Source organism: Laccaria bicolor, genomic scaffold (assembly GCF_000143565.1).
Source record: "Laccaria bicolor S238N-H82 LACBIscaffold_2 genomic scaffold, whole genome shotgun sequence".
In the NCBI taxonomy this organism is placed as follows: domain Eukaryota; kingdom Fungi; phylum Basidiomycota; class Agaricomycetes; order Agaricales; family Hydnangiaceae; genus Laccaria; species Laccaria bicolor.
This window is the reverse complement of record NW_001889873.1, coordinates 1284972-1301232: the sequence shown is the minus strand read 5'-3', so window position 1 is coordinate 1301232 and position 16261 is coordinate 1284972. Positions and strand designations below refer to the sequence as shown.

General features: G+C 48.5%; 7 protein-coding genes across 7 annotated transcripts; 3 read left to right on the top strand and 4 right to left on the bottom strand.

Annotated features, from left to right (window-relative positions):
* Positions 1–157: 157 nt before the first annotated feature.
* On the bottom strand, positions 158–2439 carry LACBIDRAFT_305436 (glycoside hydrolase family 47 protein; the record flags this gene model as incomplete). The annotated part of the gene is made up of 10 exons (XM_001874573.1): positions 158–290; positions 347–364; positions 415–584; positions 634–1223; positions 1275–1373; positions 1424–1523; positions 1570–1678; positions 1730–1917; positions 1967–2087; positions 2135–2439. The coding sequence occupies 10 exons, from the start codon at positions 2437–2439 to the stop codon at positions 158–160; spliced, it is 1833 nt and encodes a 610-aa protein (XP_001874608.1).
* A 687-nt stretch (positions 2440–3126) lies between these two features.
* LACBIDRAFT_305435 (uncharacterized protein) lies at positions 3127–6466 on the top strand (the record flags this gene model as incomplete). The annotated part of the gene is made up of 9 exons (XM_001875145.1): positions 3127–3192; positions 3250–3348; positions 3402–3528; positions 3585–3916; positions 3981–4092; positions 4144–4295; positions 4346–4487; positions 4545–4722; positions 4777–6466. The coding sequence occupies 9 exons, from the start codon at positions 3127–3129 to the stop codon at positions 6464–6466; spliced, it is 2898 nt and encodes a 965-aa protein (XP_001875180.1).
* Positions 6467–6635: 169 nt separating this feature from the next.
* Positions 6636–8257, top strand: LACBIDRAFT_305434 (uncharacterized protein; the record flags this gene model as incomplete). The annotated part of the gene is made up of 6 exons (XM_001875144.1): positions 6636–6708; positions 6804–6963; positions 7032–7174; positions 7227–7517; positions 7567–7940; positions 7991–8257. The coding sequence occupies 6 exons, from the start codon at positions 6636–6638 to the stop codon at positions 8255–8257; spliced, it is 1308 nt and encodes a 435-aa protein (XP_001875179.1).
* A 106-nt stretch (positions 8258–8363) lies between these two features.
* On the bottom strand, positions 8364–9887 carry LACBIDRAFT_230015 (gamma-glutamyl phosphate reductase; the record flags this gene model as incomplete). Its single annotated transcript, XM_001874572.1, has 4 exons — positions 8364–8972; positions 9023–9345; positions 9397–9667; positions 9714–9887. The coding sequence occupies 4 exons, from the start codon at positions 9885–9887 to the stop codon at positions 8364–8366; spliced, it is 1377 nt and encodes a 458-aa protein (XP_001874607.1).
* Positions 9888–10071: 184 nt separating this feature from the next.
* On the bottom strand, positions 10072–12159 carry LACBIDRAFT_305432 (uncharacterized protein; the record flags this gene model as incomplete). Its single annotated transcript, XM_001874571.1, has 9 exons — positions 10072–10245; positions 10302–10518; positions 10568–10683; positions 10736–10968; positions 11018–11662; positions 11716–11763; positions 11817–11903; positions 11987–12029; positions 12100–12159. The coding sequence occupies 9 exons, from the start codon at positions 12157–12159 to the stop codon at positions 10072–10074; spliced, it is 1623 nt and encodes a 540-aa protein (XP_001874606.1).
* A 281-nt stretch (positions 12160–12440) lies between these two features.
* Positions 12441–12836, top strand: LACBIDRAFT_229249 (uncharacterized protein; the record flags this gene model as incomplete). The annotated part of the gene is made up of 1 exon (XM_001875143.1): positions 12441–12836. A coding segment is annotated over one exon (396 nt), but the record flags the coding sequence as incomplete, so codon positions are not given.
* A 332-nt stretch (positions 12837–13168) lies between these two features.
* On the bottom strand, positions 13169–15906 carry LACBIDRAFT_151359 (uncharacterized protein; the record flags this gene model as incomplete). The annotated part of the gene is given in 14 exon segments (XM_001874570.1): positions 13169–13276; positions 13289–13576; positions 13633–13728; positions 13777–13914; positions 13979–14107; positions 14183–14371; positions 14425–14706; positions 14764–14997; positions 15062–15381; positions 15403–15458; positions 15514–15599; positions 15646–15708; positions 15758–15777; positions 15828–15906. Coding segments are annotated over 14 exon segments (2088 nt in total), but the record flags the coding sequence as incomplete, so codon positions are not given.
* Between the last annotated feature and the right edge of the window lie 355 nt (positions 15907–16261).

Here is a 16261-nt window from a genome sequence, read left to right as displayed (position 1 = left end):
GTCGCGTCCATTTTAGGCGCAAGCTAGATAGCATTCAGGCCATCGGACAACACTGGGGCCCGCGCGTATCCTGTCTGATTCCCGAACGGCCCGCCTTCCCGTCAAGCCTCCTAAACAGGAATTACAGTTTCTACTCCAACAAAAGTTTATATGTATTTTACATCTCGAAAGCCTTTTTCTCTTCCTCACTCCACTCAAAAACCGGAAAGGGGTGAGCTTCCGTGTTGAATACCCATTCGTTCAGTGGTAGGGGGTCTTTCACGCTGAACATCAAGTACAGATATTTCAACCTGTAAAACTCTGTCAACTTCCTGATCGTCATCTAAACTTCTAAAGTCCAACTTACGTTTCTGCCAAAAAATAACTGCTCGTTCAAAGATTAGCAAGAGGTCGTCACATCGGCGTATGACGTACCTTGGCATACTGTCCTCCTTCGGAGCAGGTGACATCTCGACCGACCGCAGGCTTGCGTACCCACTCGGCGTCTTGGTCTCCCTCTCGATGGCCTCAAATATCGTCCAAGATCGTGTTCTCCATTTTGAATCTCCCGTTACTCGCCAAAGAATGTACAACGACTCAAGAGTCTGAATCTCACTGAACAATGTTCCCAAGAAATGAAGTGTGCGATCTCACCTCTGGCCTAAGCAGATATCCTGGCTTCCTGAGCACGTAGTCCCTACCCACACCCTTTCCAGATAACCTCTCCCTCTCAGTATAAACAACAGGCTTGCGATCAGCCACGCCTGGGACCGGACCCCTTCGTCCAGTTGTCCTCCACTTCTCGACTGCTTTAATCCACAGATAGCTTTCGGAAGGACTGTCGTAATGAATAGTCTTCATCGTGATTTCATCGGGCCCCAGACCACTAGGTTGGTCGGCGTAGGTTAGCCAACAAGTCTGTGCAAGACTCTCGGCGGCCCACAAATGAATTTCTGTCAAATTGTAATTTCTAAGAGTCTTGAATCCTTTCGCTGCGTATCCAAACGTTGCCTGATCTCCAAGGTTTTGGAAGCTAATGCCAACCTCATCAAGGTTGTCAAGAGGGAGTGTGTGTGCTCCTAGCGCAAGCATGCCTGGAAGGAAGCATGACAGGTGCTCAAAGATGTGAGTTGGTTCACCAAGTTCCCAAAATGTGGACGTGGCGGAGTCAGTGACGTATGCAAGATGTCGGGTCGGGGAAATATACATCAAATTAGTAATGATGTGAGTGGTAGCGCGAAGATCTGAAGAAGGGAGTAAGACTCATTTATAGCGTAGTTCAAGCAATTGCGTACACATTTCAAGGCTAGCCTTGTCTGTTTTTGCTGTGAGTAGATATTGTTTCAGCAAGTATTCATGTGCACTATCTGCTTGCGCGCCAACGGAAAGACGGTCTGGTATCAATAGTTAGAAGGCTGCGGTTGGTTTACGTCTATAAACTTACAGCCAATGGGTTGCCCAGACGTGAGGTTCCATTGTATAGGGAACATTCCGCCAGTGTCACGCAGATTGGCTCGAGCAAGAGTCTTGGACACCGCATCCGCCTAATTAAGCGTAAGTCAAAGGCCAAGTTAAATATGTTTGACGTACACGCTGAAAGTATTGCTTCTTACCCGTTGCCTTGGCTAAATAGGTATATTCGATTTGCAAACTGGCAATCTCGGCCAGGATGCCAATTTCCGGCCCCTTGTGCTCACCACTGCATGTAAATTAGCAATTTTTCGCGAGGATGGATAGTACAAGCGCATACGTTGTAGGGTTCACGCTATAAAACGGCATCCCACTGGGAGTGTCGAAGACGGGATCTAGAACTATTGCGAGATCTTCGGCACGCTCAAGGAGCATATGATCTTTGGAAAGGGCGTACGCGGAGAGAAGGCCTCCGAGATAACGGATGACCGTTTCGAAATATGGCGCAAATCCATCAATATCATTTCCCTGCAATTCTGGTGGGATAACGACAATCTCCGCTAAAGTAACGACGTACCACGGAGATAGAAAAATTGGTTTGTTTAACCACTCTGAGCGCCCTTTCGAATTCGTCCTTGAGTCCCAGAAGGTAGATAGTATCAAGGGAGTCAAAAACGGTTACTCCCCATCCGTTGAAGCTATGGAATAGTTAGAAAACATCCAAAATCCGACGAAGCCCACGCACTTGTCGATTTTGCCACGAGTTATGGGCTTCAGCTCATCATTGGGCAACGCATACCGCTCGTACCCATGGTACGCATGAACAAAAGCTTGCTTCACTTGCTCCGCCCTTTCATTCCATAATTCGGGTGACGCATCCGCTTCCGCATTCAAAAAGTCCGAGAAATAATCGGTTGTGTTCCGGGGTACTAGATGATAGAGGGTGTAGAGGGCTATGAGCAAAACAAGCAGTAGTGGTCGGTGGCGAGAACTATGCCATATCCTGGAGCATTTTCGAGTGAACATGTTTGGCAATTCTGTTTCAAGCATCAGAAAGGCTTTGGGGATAGGCTGTTTGCCTTATGGGGTGTACTTTGTGTACGGTGTGGTGGAGCACGGACTGAGCTTTGATCGCGATGACCTGGGCCACTACACCAAAGGCCGTTCGATTGTGTAGGTGTAGGAAGAACCACAAGAGAATTTGTTGCGACTAATGAGGGTTTCCAGGATGTATGAGGGATGTGAGGAGTAACAGTGACCAAGGCTTGCACCAGGAAAGTGACCCATTCCGCGGTGCTAAAAATAGCACAAGGTTCCAGTTGCTGGCTGAGTTGCTAACAGTTAGCTTATGTAGTGCATCCATGAAGATGCCTAAGGATCACCGTCGTTGACTCGTTGCTACTGGTAAGTCGCTAGATATCTTTATCATGCGACTGCAGCTCGAGTCCGCAACCATAGTTCCAAAAAATTGATCCAGCCCAACCACATTTCCTGAAAACACTGCATTATTCTGCAACATTCAAGCAGTGTGCAGCATCGATTTGTTCAATACATAAGTATGCGCTATATGCACACATCGTGCACTGTCAACTGTTATTCTTACAACGTGTGTCCGAACTGTGTTCTATCTCAGAGTCTTCCACATGACTTGCTGAGTTTCAAATGGAGCTACACTGAGTGACGAGCCCTGTATAATTGACAAATCTCTGCCCATCCCAGTTGACAATCGAAAAGAATATGTCCAGCTACGACAAGGTCGTGAAGCTGGCCTGCAAACCAAAGGCTGCACCCCCCAAGGCAAAGGTACCGCCCTTTCTCCTCTCGAATTCAAAACAATGTATAACGTTACATCGCACACAGTACATCGACCCCATTATTGCGGCAACCTGGTCCGACGATGGCGCAGTTTCGGATGTGTGTAAAGCCCTCTCGCCTAGGTTTCGGGAACCGAATGCTATCGTACGCTTTCTCTGCCACCCTGCAGATCCCTCAAAATGTGACGTCACCCCTAGGTGGTATTCAAAGCCCTCATTGTCCTTCATACGATGATACGGAACGGCGCCACCGACAATGTCTTGTCATACCTGTCGCAAACAGAAATTTTGAGATTGCGGAACGTATCGGCCGGAAACTGGGAAGGCTCGTATCAAATCAATGTGAACAGCTTCACGCTTATATTTGATCATTATTATTAGGTTACGCCGCTCCCGAAAACCTACAAAACTACGCTTATTACCTTGACTCTCGAATTCGTGCATACCGCGATCTCAAACATGACGCCGTTCGGGTTCAGGCCGAGACGAATCGTGATATGCGCAATTCGGCCTCCATAGAAGATGACAGCGTTATCAACACCTATAACAACAGAAGTCGGAAAGATCGCACAGTCAAGGCCCCTGCGTTGTCAGGTCCATCCAGGAGCAAAACCATCGCTGGAAGGAAGCTTCGGGTGATGACGGTTGAAAAGGGTCTGTTGCGGGAGACGAAGGCAGTTCACAATATGATTGACACGCTGGTTGAATGTCGAGTGCGTATCCCGAACCTTTTATCTGGTTATTTGACTTTCACTGGATTAACATTCGAGATGTCAGTTCTATTTGGACGATTTGGAGGATGAACTGACCATCACTGCCCTCCGAATGCTTGTAAAGGATCTCTTGATCCTCTTTCAGGCTGGAAATGAAGGCGTTATTAACGTCTTGGGTTAGTTGTCCTCTAAATGATGTCGAAAAGGCTAATATTTCTCACTCCTAGAACACTACTTCGAGATGTCCCACGTGGACGCTGAACAGGCACTGAATCTCTATCGACATTTTTGTAAGCAAACGGAACGTGTTGTTGAATTTCTTGGTGTCGCGAAGAAACTCCAAAATTTGCTGAACGTTCCCATTCCTAACTTGAAGCACGTAAGTTAACAAATCGAAACACCGATTCACCGTCCGTAACCCCTTTTCAGGCCCCCGTATCACTTGCAGGCGCCCTGAAGGAATACCTTGATGACCCTAATTTTGAACAAAATAGGGGAGAGTACAAGGCAAATAAGGCGGCCACCACAACAAGCAAAAAGCCGTTGGATGTGAAAGGGTCGAAACCTTCCTGTAAGTAGCCTTCGGCAAATTAATGTACAGGATTGAGATTGATTCCACTTTTTATAGCTGCTACTGAGACTCCCAGCTCTGCTGCATCGTCATCACAACCTAGCCAGTCAACCACGGCCAACGGGTCGGCTTCAACCACAGCGGAGGTGGATGGAAAGGCTAACAAGGACATGGTTGACTTCTTTTCTGCCATTGAAGAAGAACAGCCAACAATGTTTAATCCTCAAACCAACAGGTAATTATCAGGATCCTTACCACATCTGACTTTGCTTACTCTGGTTGTATCAAGCCCCAATGCAGCATATTTCCAGCAACAGGTCGCCTCAAACCCTTTCGCTCAAATGGGCTTTGCACCACAACCTCAAGTTATTCCTCAACAGACAGGTTTTATGATGCCACAACAAACCGCTATTCAACAACCCCCCAATCCATTTAACAACTTTTTGGGCGCCCCCCAACCGCAACCAACTGGACACCGGCCCTTCTCGTCGTTTTTGCAACCACAGCAGCAGCAACCTGGTTTTCCCCTTCAATCGCAACAAACTGGGTTTCCGCAACAACCCCAACAAACTGGTTTTTCGCAACAGCCCCAGCAAACTGGTTTCATGCAACAACCTCAACAGACAGGTTTCACGCAACAACCTCAGCAAACTGGTTTCCCGCAACAACCTCAGCAAACTGGTTTCCCGCAACAACCTCAACAAACTGGTTTCCCGCAACAACAAACTGGTTTCCTTAGGCAACCTCAGCAAAGGTTGTTGCTGCCCCAAGCTACAGGGGCTAATCCATTCCGTCAAAGCATGCTTCTACCTCAATCAACTGGGGCGGCTCTATTCACTGGAGCTGCTACTGCTGGAAGTCGAAGTATGTTCCTCAATTCAACCCCGCAACCTCCAGCAGGATCGAATGCATTTGGCGCCATGACACCGTTTGCTAACTCTGGGCCGCATTCGGCAACCGCGCCCTTAATCAATGGGTCTGCAGATCCCTCGATCAATGTTCCACCACGTCCAGCCTCCACACCGCTTATACCCTTCGCCTCATCTTCTGCGACTTCTCCTCCTCCCGCCCAGTTCGTAAAAACCCATCAGACTGGTACGAAGAATCCTTTTGGTCCAGTCACCACTCCTGCGCCTCCTGTACCAAAGCCGCCAACTTTAATGGAGCTAGCAATGGGAGCCAACAGCCCAGGTAATTTCCAGGCCTTCCAGCAACAACAATCTCCAGTGCAATCCCAACCGGCTTCCTCTACAAATGGGTTTTCCTTTAATTCTGGCGCGCTCAGCCCAGGAGCCACAGATATCTCCAGTATTGCATCGTCGTTTACGTCGATGGGCAAACCGAGTGCCAATACTACTGATAAGCCACCTAGCCTACCAAGTTTCACCTCCTTAGGTCCTCTGTTTTCGCAAAATACATCGACGACAACCACAGGCTCTACATTTTCGGACTCCCTGTTCTCTTCCTACAGCCAACAAACAGGTGCAACTACGGCATCGCCGGCGTCCTCCCCTGTGTCTCTCCCACTCAAATCTCATTTGACTGGCCTTAAACCGTTTAAGCCTTCTTCGTCTTTTGGTGCTTCACTTTTGGAGTCCCTTCCTCCCATCCCTGGTTCTGCTCCAGTTACTCCAGGAACAACTGGGGCTCCTTCGCTAGGAAATTCCCCTGCCCCCACCACATCTGGCTTTGGAGCGCTGAGCTCTCAGCCAACAGGCGCTACAGGAGGTTTTGGCACTCCGCTAGGCGGATCGACCTTGGGCGTAGGGCTTAGGCCTCAGATGACGGGTGGTGGGGCTGCCAACCCATTCCGTGCATCGATGATGACACCTTCACCAGGAGTACCCTCGTTTGGCTCAAATTTGTCATTCTCAAACACGACCAGTTACAACCCAACAGGCTTCCCAAGTGGGGCATTTGGTTCCCAGCCGAACTTTGGTGGGCCAGCACAGCAGCAGCAGAATGCCTCTTTGATCTGAAATGTTGCCACCCTTCATTTGACCACTCCGTTTTTCGTGTTCTCTTCCATGTATTCCCCAACTCTTAGAGCCGCGTTGCCCACTGCGCATTGGAACCTTGGGACCTTCACTTGATTGCGTTTGTAGTATTTACTTATCAACTTATTTAGTTAGCTTTCACGAATTGATAATGAATTTTCTTCGTCACGTTCCCGGTACCATTCCTAAGTCTTCCACGTTTGGTAACTCACTTTCGCACAAAGGCCATTCTCTTCCTCCCGTTTTCAAGTAAAGCAGTGGCATTCGCCCATTCCTTCCAAATGACATCGTGAGTCCACTAGCAATTTGGAAATTTTAGTCGAACTGATGAGTCTTAGTATCAAAAACGGTTCAGCCGCTAAGAATGAACCACAGGCCCCAGTTTCCATTGAAACTGCCATTGAACACGCTAAACGCGCTTTCGCACTTCGGAAGTACGAACAAGCAATAGATCATTATGCTACCGCGCTGGAGCTCATGTACGTCACGTTGATAGGCTACTTTCGGCCAATCAGTCGCGCTTTGACGCGTTTTGACGACTTGACAGGACACAAAAGTGTGGCGAGGATGCCCCCGAATCCGCAGATTTATATTTCTTATATGGGAAGGCCTTGCTGGAGAATGCTATCGTGCAGAGTTCGGTCTTAGGAAAGGAACAGCCGGAGGATGATGCGCATGAAGAACAGAAAGGTGTGTGGAGACGTGTGGTCTCATTGTTTCCCTGCTCAACGCGCGTCTTCAGCTTCGGGTTCTGGTGTGGGGGCGACGGGACCTATTTTATCGTTCTCCGGAGATGCTGAGGATGAAGCTGTTGACCTCTTCGCCCAAGCCACGCATCTCGAGGAGGAGGAAGGTGACGACGAAGAAGTGGGAGAAGATGGAGAGCCGGAAGACGATTTCAATGCGGCTTGGGAAGTTCTTGACCTTGCTCGAGCCATATATGACAAACAAAATCAAGAAGACGACAACGAAGAAGTCAAGTTGAAGTTGGCGGACACATACATTGCTCTGGGCGATGTATCATTGGAAACTGGTACGCTACGAAGATGTCTCCCTTCCGCGTCTATTGACATTCTCTATAGAAAAATTTGACCAAGCTATTACGGACTACGAGGCGGGCCTCAAGCTCAAAGTCCAGCTTTTGCCAACCTCATCACGTCAAATTGCAGAGGCGCACTATAAGCTGAGCATGGTCCTAGATCTTACCTCTGGACGTCTAGCAGATGCTATCGTTCACGTCGAGAAGGCTCTCGAAAGTGTTGAAACGAGGCTCGCTGAACTTCGTAATGGTTCATCTGGACAGTCACCGGCAACTGTTCCAACAAATGATGTCAAAGGTAAAGGGAAATCTGGAACACGGCTCGTCCGGGATGATCTCGTTCAGAACATGTCAAAGACACAAATCGATAACGAGATCAAGGAGCTTTCCGGTTTGCGCGATGATCTCTCGCTGAAGGTCGGTCTAAATGCAGAGTACATACGCCTTGTTTTTAATAGTGATCACAGGTCGAGGAGTTGAAAACCTCACCCACGGAATCGTTGCTGGGAAATGCGCCTGCTCTGGCTGCACAAGCATTGGACAAGGAGTTAAATGGCTCTGCGTCGGCTGTAGCTGTGACCGCACCTGTTGTAAACGACTTGACATCCATGGTTGTTAAGAGAAAGAAGAAGGCGCCTGAAGATGCCAGTGCTGTCCTGAAGCGCAAGGCGGAGACCGAAGTGCCAGAGTCAAGTATAGAGAAAAAGTCACGCCTTGACACACCAGAATCGTAGCAGCAATGTACAGTTCTCTTTTATTTCCTTTGTCATAGATGTACATATCTACTCTCTGTATATCGAACAATACTTTTCCAATTTTTTCTAATAGTTAGCCATCCATTTAAAAAGGAACCGTCTCAGCGATTATCGGGTTGTGTTTGTACTGTTTTTTTCCTGTTCCAAATTCGCTGACGATGTGGCCCTTCTTGTCCTTGCTCTTCATCATATATTTGTAGATGACCAGCCCCTCTAAGCCTACCGGTCCCCGCGCGTGAATCCGCCCTGTGCTGATGCCAACTTCCGTACCAAAACCATACCGGAAACCATCCGCAAAGCGTGTACTTGCGTTGACGAATGTACCAGCAGAGTCCACCCCGCGGCAGAATATTGATGCAGACTCGTCGGATTCAGTTACGATAGCATCCGTGTGATGTGAAGAGTGGGAGTTTATGAACTGGATAGCAGCTTGTAGGGAAGGGATTGATGTGACAGAGATAGTGAGGGATAAATGTTCAGTGGTGTAGGAGCTTGGGGTAGCCGGTCGCACGCGAGAATCCAGGTTTTCTAGGGGAGGGGAAAGACCCTTCAACGCGTTGAGAGTTACTTCATCACAAAGTAGCTGAACCTTGGCATCCAACAGTGCCCTGGCCACGACAGGCCATACTGTGGTTAGCAAGGACTCGTGTACAATCAAAGTTTCTGCCGAGTTGCACGCAGATGGGTAATTGGTCTGTAAGCGTCGGGTAAGCGAGGGGCAGTCGCGTACGAATCGAAACGAACTTTTGAATCGATCACCACTCGAACAGCTTTCTCGGCATCAGCACTTTCATCCAGATATACGGAGCAAAGCCCGTCAGCATGCCCCATGACAGGGATCCTAGTGCTGTTTTGGATACTTTTGACAAGGCTGTTGCTACCTCGCGGAATCACCAGATCGATGTACTGGTCCAGTTCGAGCAGCGAGGATACTTCATCCCTTGTCTGTACTGTCTGTATGTACGTTTCCGACAGAGCTGTCTGAGCCAGTCCGGCAGATATCGCTTTTGACAGCAATCCCGTCGTCCGGTGTGATTCCTTCCCTCCCTTCAGAATTGCGGCGTTCCCTGACGATGTCGTGAGTAGCTGCCGAAAATTAAAAAAACAGGAGCACAAACCAGACTTGATCGCCAATGTTGCGATGTTTACAACGACTTCAGGTCGTGCTTCAAAAATCACTAGTAGGACGCCAATGGGACACGCAACTCGGTAAAGTTCCAGGTCATCGTCGAGTTCTCTCGCGTATGTTACGGTACCCGTTGGATCAGGCAATGATGCAACATCCAGGATGCCCTGCAGCATAGACTCCCATTTATCACCCTGTGTCAAATCTAATCTTTTGAGAAGTGAGTCGGACATCCTGCCAGCCGCGACTTCCGTTCGAGCGGCCTGGAGAACGTCAGATAATCAAGGATAGAAAGGATGATGATCTGACCTTCAAATCCTCCTCATTGGCGAGAAGAATTTCTGCCTTTTGAGCCTTCAGTTGCGCATGAACAGCTTGGAGAGCACTGATCCGTTCAGATGATGGGATGAGCTGTGATTGCTCAAATGCTGCTTTCGCGGCTTTTGCAACTTCCTTGGAGTGCTCTGTTGAGGTAGATGCCATCAGCAGAAACGGCGCGCTGACAAGTGACGAGTTTTATTTTGTTGAACATTCTGTCAACGAACATTTCATCGGAACTATAGGATCCGAGATTTCTCAAGATATAAGAGGGTAAACGCAAGGTCATTGTCAAAGCAATAAGAAAATTTTATTTTGAGTCTAAGGTTATAACCTCAGAATAGTCTAATTACGATGTGAAAGAAGTAACATGGTCCTCGACAACCTTCTTGATCTTGGCTTCAAGCTCAGGAGTGACGACACCAGTGGCAATCTCTGAAAGAAGGGGCCCTTGCGAAGTGGCGAGATGTTCACGGAATTCAGCTTCCCACTTGGTAATTTGGTCGACAGCGATCGAATCCAGCTTTAAATAATATGAACATCATAGAAAGCGAGCGTAGAAACAAAATAGAAACTTACCAAACCATTGACACCGGCATAGATGATGGGGACTTGAACCTCAGTAGCCAAAGGTTGATATTGACCTTGCTTTAGGAGCTCAGTCAGACGAGCACCACGAGAGAGGAGGAAGCGAGTTGAGGCGTCGAGATCAGAACCGAATTGAGCGAAAGCGGCAACTTCACGGTATTGAGCGAGGTAAAGTTTGAGGGAACCAGCAAACTTCTTCATGATTTTGCTATAAAAGGATGAGATTATGGGACACAACCATTAAAGGGGGAACAAACGTTTGGGCAGCGGAACCGACACGAGACACGGACAGACCGACGTTAATAGCGGGACGTACACCACGGAAGAAGAGTTCAGCCTCCAAGAAGATTTGGCCATCAGTGATTGAAATGACCTAGAATAATAGATGATAAGCAGAGTCCACAATCTGTAAGGCACAGACTCACGTTAGTGGGAATGTATGCAGACACATCACCACCCTGGGTCTCAATAATGGGCAGGGCAGTCAAGGATCCTCCACCAAATTTGTCGCTCATCTTGGCAGCGCGCTCAAGAAGACGAGAGTGGAGGTAGAAGACATCACCAGGGTAGGCCTCACGACCAGGAGGACGACGGAGGAGGAGCGACATTTGACGGTAAGCAACGGCCTGTTTAGAAAGATCGTCGTAGACGATGAGAGCTATGAAAAGAGTTCAGATACTACAATGACGCGAACATTAAAGTCTTACCGTGTTTGCCGTTATCACGGAACCATTCACCCATGGCACAGCCAGAGAAAGGAGCCAAGTATTGCAAGGGAGCGGCCTCAGAAGCGGTGGCGGCAACGATGATAGTATACTTCATGGCGTCGTTCTCCTCAAGAGTCTTGACGAGCTGAGCGACAGTTGAACGCTTCTGGCCAATTGCAACATACACACAGTAGAGCTTCTTGCTCTCGTCCGCCCCGTCATTCCACCTCTTTTGGTTGAGAATGGTGTCAATGGCAACGGCAGTTTTTCCGGTTTGACGATCACCGATAATAAGCTCACGCTGACCACGACCAATGGGCACCATGGCGTCGATGGGCTTGAGACCAGTCATCATGGGCTGGTTGACGGAGCGACGGGGCAAGATACCGGGGGCCTTGACGGAGGCACGACGACGCTCAATGGCATCAATGGGGCCCTTTCCGTCGATGGGGTCACCGAGAGCATCGACGACACGTCCAAGAAGCCCAGGGCCGACAGGAACGTCGACAATTTGACCAGTTCGCTTGACGGTGTCGCCCTCCTTGATGAGACGATCGTTACCGAAGATGGAGACACCGACGTTGTCGGCTTCTAAGTTCAAGCACATGCCGCGAACACCAGATGAGAATTCCACCATCTCTTCGGCTGGACTAGACTTTAGATTTTGAAAGAACGGGGCGGTGACAGAGCGTAGTTACCCTGCACGTTTCTCAGACCCCAAACACGGCCAATACCGTCACCAACACCTTAGCAACGCTGTAAGTCGACAAACGGGCACGAGAGTAATGAAAAAACATACTCAATACACGGCCAGTTTCCTCGACATTGCCGCCAACGGAGGTACCGGAAATGCGGGATTCCAGAATGGAGGAAACCTCGGAGGCAGCTGTAATGACGTGGCGAAGAAGACCAGAAGAGAGGTTCGCGTTGTGAGCAAAAAAAACTTGAGACCAAGTCAATGAGACGGACCTGGCTTTGCGGTGGCATATGAACGAGCGACGACGGGTGTGCTCTGAAAGATTCGTGTTTTATCGGGTTGAGCGCCTTCCTCGTCTCTGAATTACGCATAAGAGAACACATACCCTCAAAGACGCGGCCAGCGCACGAGCGCGCGCCGAGTTTCTAATGGCGATTCGGTGCATTGGGGAAGAGTGGAAGAAGGAATGGGTATGAAGCTTGGTGAAGACGGGAAGTTTTCGGTTTGAGGTCACCAAACTAACTCGGCGTTTGTCGGAACATTCAGGCGGAGCTTCAATTCATACACACATATCACCATTTTTGAGCTCACCGTCCACAGTGATGGCAACCTTGCAAAATGTAGTCAAGTGGAGTAAGTACTCGTCGTCGCAGCTGCTGCAAATGTAGCTAATTTGACTTTGCAGGTTTCCCTCTACGACGTACAGTCGCAAGGAGCATTCACACTCCAGCTGTCATTCCAGACTCTACAACCTCTGCTCTGGAACTCATTCGTTCACAACCTTCTCAATACGTGGTCGCGTCCTTCGCAGGCAAAAAATACATTCTAACCCCTCGCGACCTTCTCACCGTCCCTCGTCTTCGCGACGTCAAAGTCGGAGACGTCCTTCAACTTGACGAAATACATGAACTTGGTTCACGCGAATACACACTCCGTGGCAATCCTGTCATTCCCCCATCAAGAGTACAGGTAGAGGCCACTGTTGTAGAACATACCAAGGGGACCATGGAGTATATCTTCAAGAAGAAGAGGCGAAAGGGTTACCAGAAGACCATCCAACACAAACAGCCATACACTCGCCTTAGAATTGGGGATATTGAAATTCCAATAGCACAATCATAATAGGATTTTTTCACACAAGTATACGGACATAGAAAGCTATCAGATTTCACCCTCCTCTGGCGTTTCTGCTCGGGCCGAATCGTGTCTCTTGTCAACTTCCATGGCTTCCACATCCTCGCCATCATAGTCATACCTAGGTCGCTGTAATGTCACGTTAAAATGAGATGGAAAGAACGGTGTAATGATAACTTTACCTTTTCTGCCCGACTATCTTGAACTTTGTCGTCGTGGTCCCGTTTCTCTCGGGGAGGCTCATCCCTGTAGACGGAGGTGCTCCTCTCCCGTTCTTTCTTTAAAGGAGGCTCCTCCCAATAACCAGAACCATGATCACCCCTCGATGATTTCCTCTCTCTGTCTCTTCCGCCTTCACGATCCCTTTTCCGATCATCTCTCTCGCCGTCCCTATGATGCTTTGAAGACCTGTAACCATCGCGGTCCTTCTCCCTGTCAACGTCTTTCTCTCTCTCGCGACCATAGTCTCGAGAGGTCCGTCGCTCTGTCTCATAGTCGTCATACCGGTGATGGCGGGAACTCCTTGTTCCTCGATCATAATCTTTGGTTCTTTCACGATGAGGCTCTCTGTCCTTCTCCCGCTCCCTTTCACGCTCGCCGCGGTCACGGTCACGATCCCGTTCTTTTTCCTTGTCTCTTTCACCATCCCGATGGTCACGAGCAGGCTCCTTGCGTTTCCTGCTCGTGGTGGAAGCACCATCTTCTGAAGCCGCCTCACGTAGCCTTTCCTGCAAGTGGAGCAATTAGAAAATGAGCAATACATAAATGCTCGATATTCAATTACCTTTTGCCTCTTGACAAATTTGGTGAACGCGGCGCGTCGCCCTTCTTCGTCATCCAGAGCTTTATATTCCGGGAGGTCTTCAATGAGAGGTACAATCTAGAACAGCGTGAAAAATAAATTCGAGCGTAAAAACTTCATACTCACGTCTTCATAAGCCATAGAGATGTCAATGGGTTCGTGAAGCTTCTTCAGCGCATAGCGTAAATCATCTTGAAGATGTCGTTGCTTCCTTTCAGCTCTGCGTTTCTCATCAGCTTGAGCTTTGAGAGCAACGTCTTGCAACTATACAAGATTGTTTCTTTAGACAGCAGACGGTAGCAGGAGTCAAACTCACAGTCTTGAAAACATTTTTCAGATCATCCTCAGACAAGGATTTGACGTTACTATCTGCATGGGCATTTATAACAGTCATGAAATCATCCCACGTTGTTTCCGCAGTGACGAAAGGGCTGTTTGGTGCCTGTGCGTCAACCATCTTGCTATCTGCGTCGGGCGAGCTCTTCGTCTTTTCATTATCCGTAATGTTGACTTTCTTGAAAACATCCTCAACCGCAGCAATCTTCGCGTCCAGTTGCTGGTCCATCCCGTCGACGATATCCCAAAACAGCTCAAGCGGGTTCGAGCCTGGGTTGCCCAACATCGAGAGATACCTTTCGTCATCACGGAATAATGGGTAAATTTCCTTCCACTTGGTACGCGCCTTGATAGCTCCTAATTTAACAAGCTCCTGAAGAAGGGCCTGCCACATTGTGATATGAACTTTCACGAAAAAATGATGCCAGAATCAGCTACCTTGAATGACTCTCGAGCTTTGCGCTCTTTCCTGGTCTTTTCCACCTGAGCTCTTCTCATTTGTTCCTCGTATTCACGTTCGCGCACTCGGCTATAATCTTCAAATGCGAGAAGAATGTCAAGGGTTGGTAACTTGCGTAATTCCTGATCATCATTCCAGTCTTCTGACTCGATCAGCATGTTGTGCGCCGCCCTCCAACGGGTTACGACGTCAACATTTAGCTGTTTGAACAGAGAAACAACCTTGGAGACGCTACGCGCACGTGCAGCCCGGGTTTCTTGCTACAAGACGGAAAATCAGTTCTTCAGGATCGTGAATAAACTGAGTCGAAGACTAACCACTTCTCGTTGTTTCAATTCTGCTACGTACTCTTCGAAAACGAGCCTTCGCTCAGCTTCTATTCTTCCCTGCTGCCATATTGGATGTTGGGCGAAAAGTTTGTCCGCAGTCTGGAACGTCGTGTAATGAAAGACATTGGGATTGCCCTTGAGCATGTTACGGAGAGCGGGTCGAAGTTTCCCCAGCCTTGCCTCTCGTTCCTCTTGTTCCTTTGCTTTTAAACCTGTCGTGAACTGGTAAAAAAAAATGGTGATGTGATGTTTAACAAGGCATGCAAATTCAACTCGATTGACGCACCTTTTCCCAGCAAGCTTTCTTCTCAGCGAGAGTATTCAATGCTTTGTATAGTGGGTCAGTGATAATAGCTCGCATCGTCTGATCCCAAGTCCAATTAGCATCAACACCGGCTTTTCGTAACAAATGAGTGAAAGCCTTCTCGCCCTCTTCTACTGTAAGGAAACCATTGTGCGGAATGACTGGGTCGTCTGGTAAATTTGGACGTGCCGGAAGAATGCTACTGGGCGCCAAAGGAAGAGCGCTGATATGTGGACCGACTGCGAGGCTGTTCCCGTTTTGATTCGGCTGAGAAGCGGGTGCAGATGAGGATGGATCAGCGCCTCCCATGGGGACGAGTGCACCTTGTATAGAGCCTCCAACTGGGGTAAAACCTGGAGCCGTCAGAGCTCTCGTGGGGCTAACGTTGATCATGTCAGAGTGCATACAGAAGCAGAAGCAATAACTTGACTCACGCGACTACCTGAGCTTCTTTTTCAACTTTTTCCAACACCAGGAGAAGCTCATCGGGCATATCCCATTTAGATTCTTTTGTCTCCGTCTAATCACGTCAGGAAGAACCAACTGCAATCGCAGAGACAACTTACATTGTAATAGTACTTTCTTCCCCCAGAAAAATACTCCTTCCATTTGGTTTGGGTAAGAGCACGCTAAAGGTCTTGATCAGCAAGGTGTCGTCAGTGACAGCATTAAACAAACTTCAAAAGGCGTTTTCAAATCTGCAGCGAATTATCAGTGATAAGGACGTGAAAAGTCAATGGCTACGAACCATCTGGTTTCTCCCATACACTTTGTTGAGTTCCGGTATTGAACCAGTAGGTACGACCCTCCGGATTCCTGTGTTCAGTCTTGAAACGAAATTAGTAGAAGAAATGGGATGACTAGGTTGAGAGCTACCCAAATGCCCATGACGGATTGAGCTGGAGTGGCCTAGAGTAACTGGTTAGTTAGTTTACATCAGAAGCCAGGGACATTCTAACCATCGTGACACTGATAGTTCTTTAGAGAGACAACTTCAAAGTTGCTTGAAAGCCTCCGAGTCCTGAGCTTATTTGCACGTGTTGTATTTACAACTCTCCCCCGATGCAACTCCACCAGAGAACAAGGTCCCAGCTTCGGCCATATGGAACATTAGAAGCCTGGTCGCCCGTAATATTAACTTAGGATGTCACTCTGCGTTCAAACTGCGAAGCTCACCAGTTT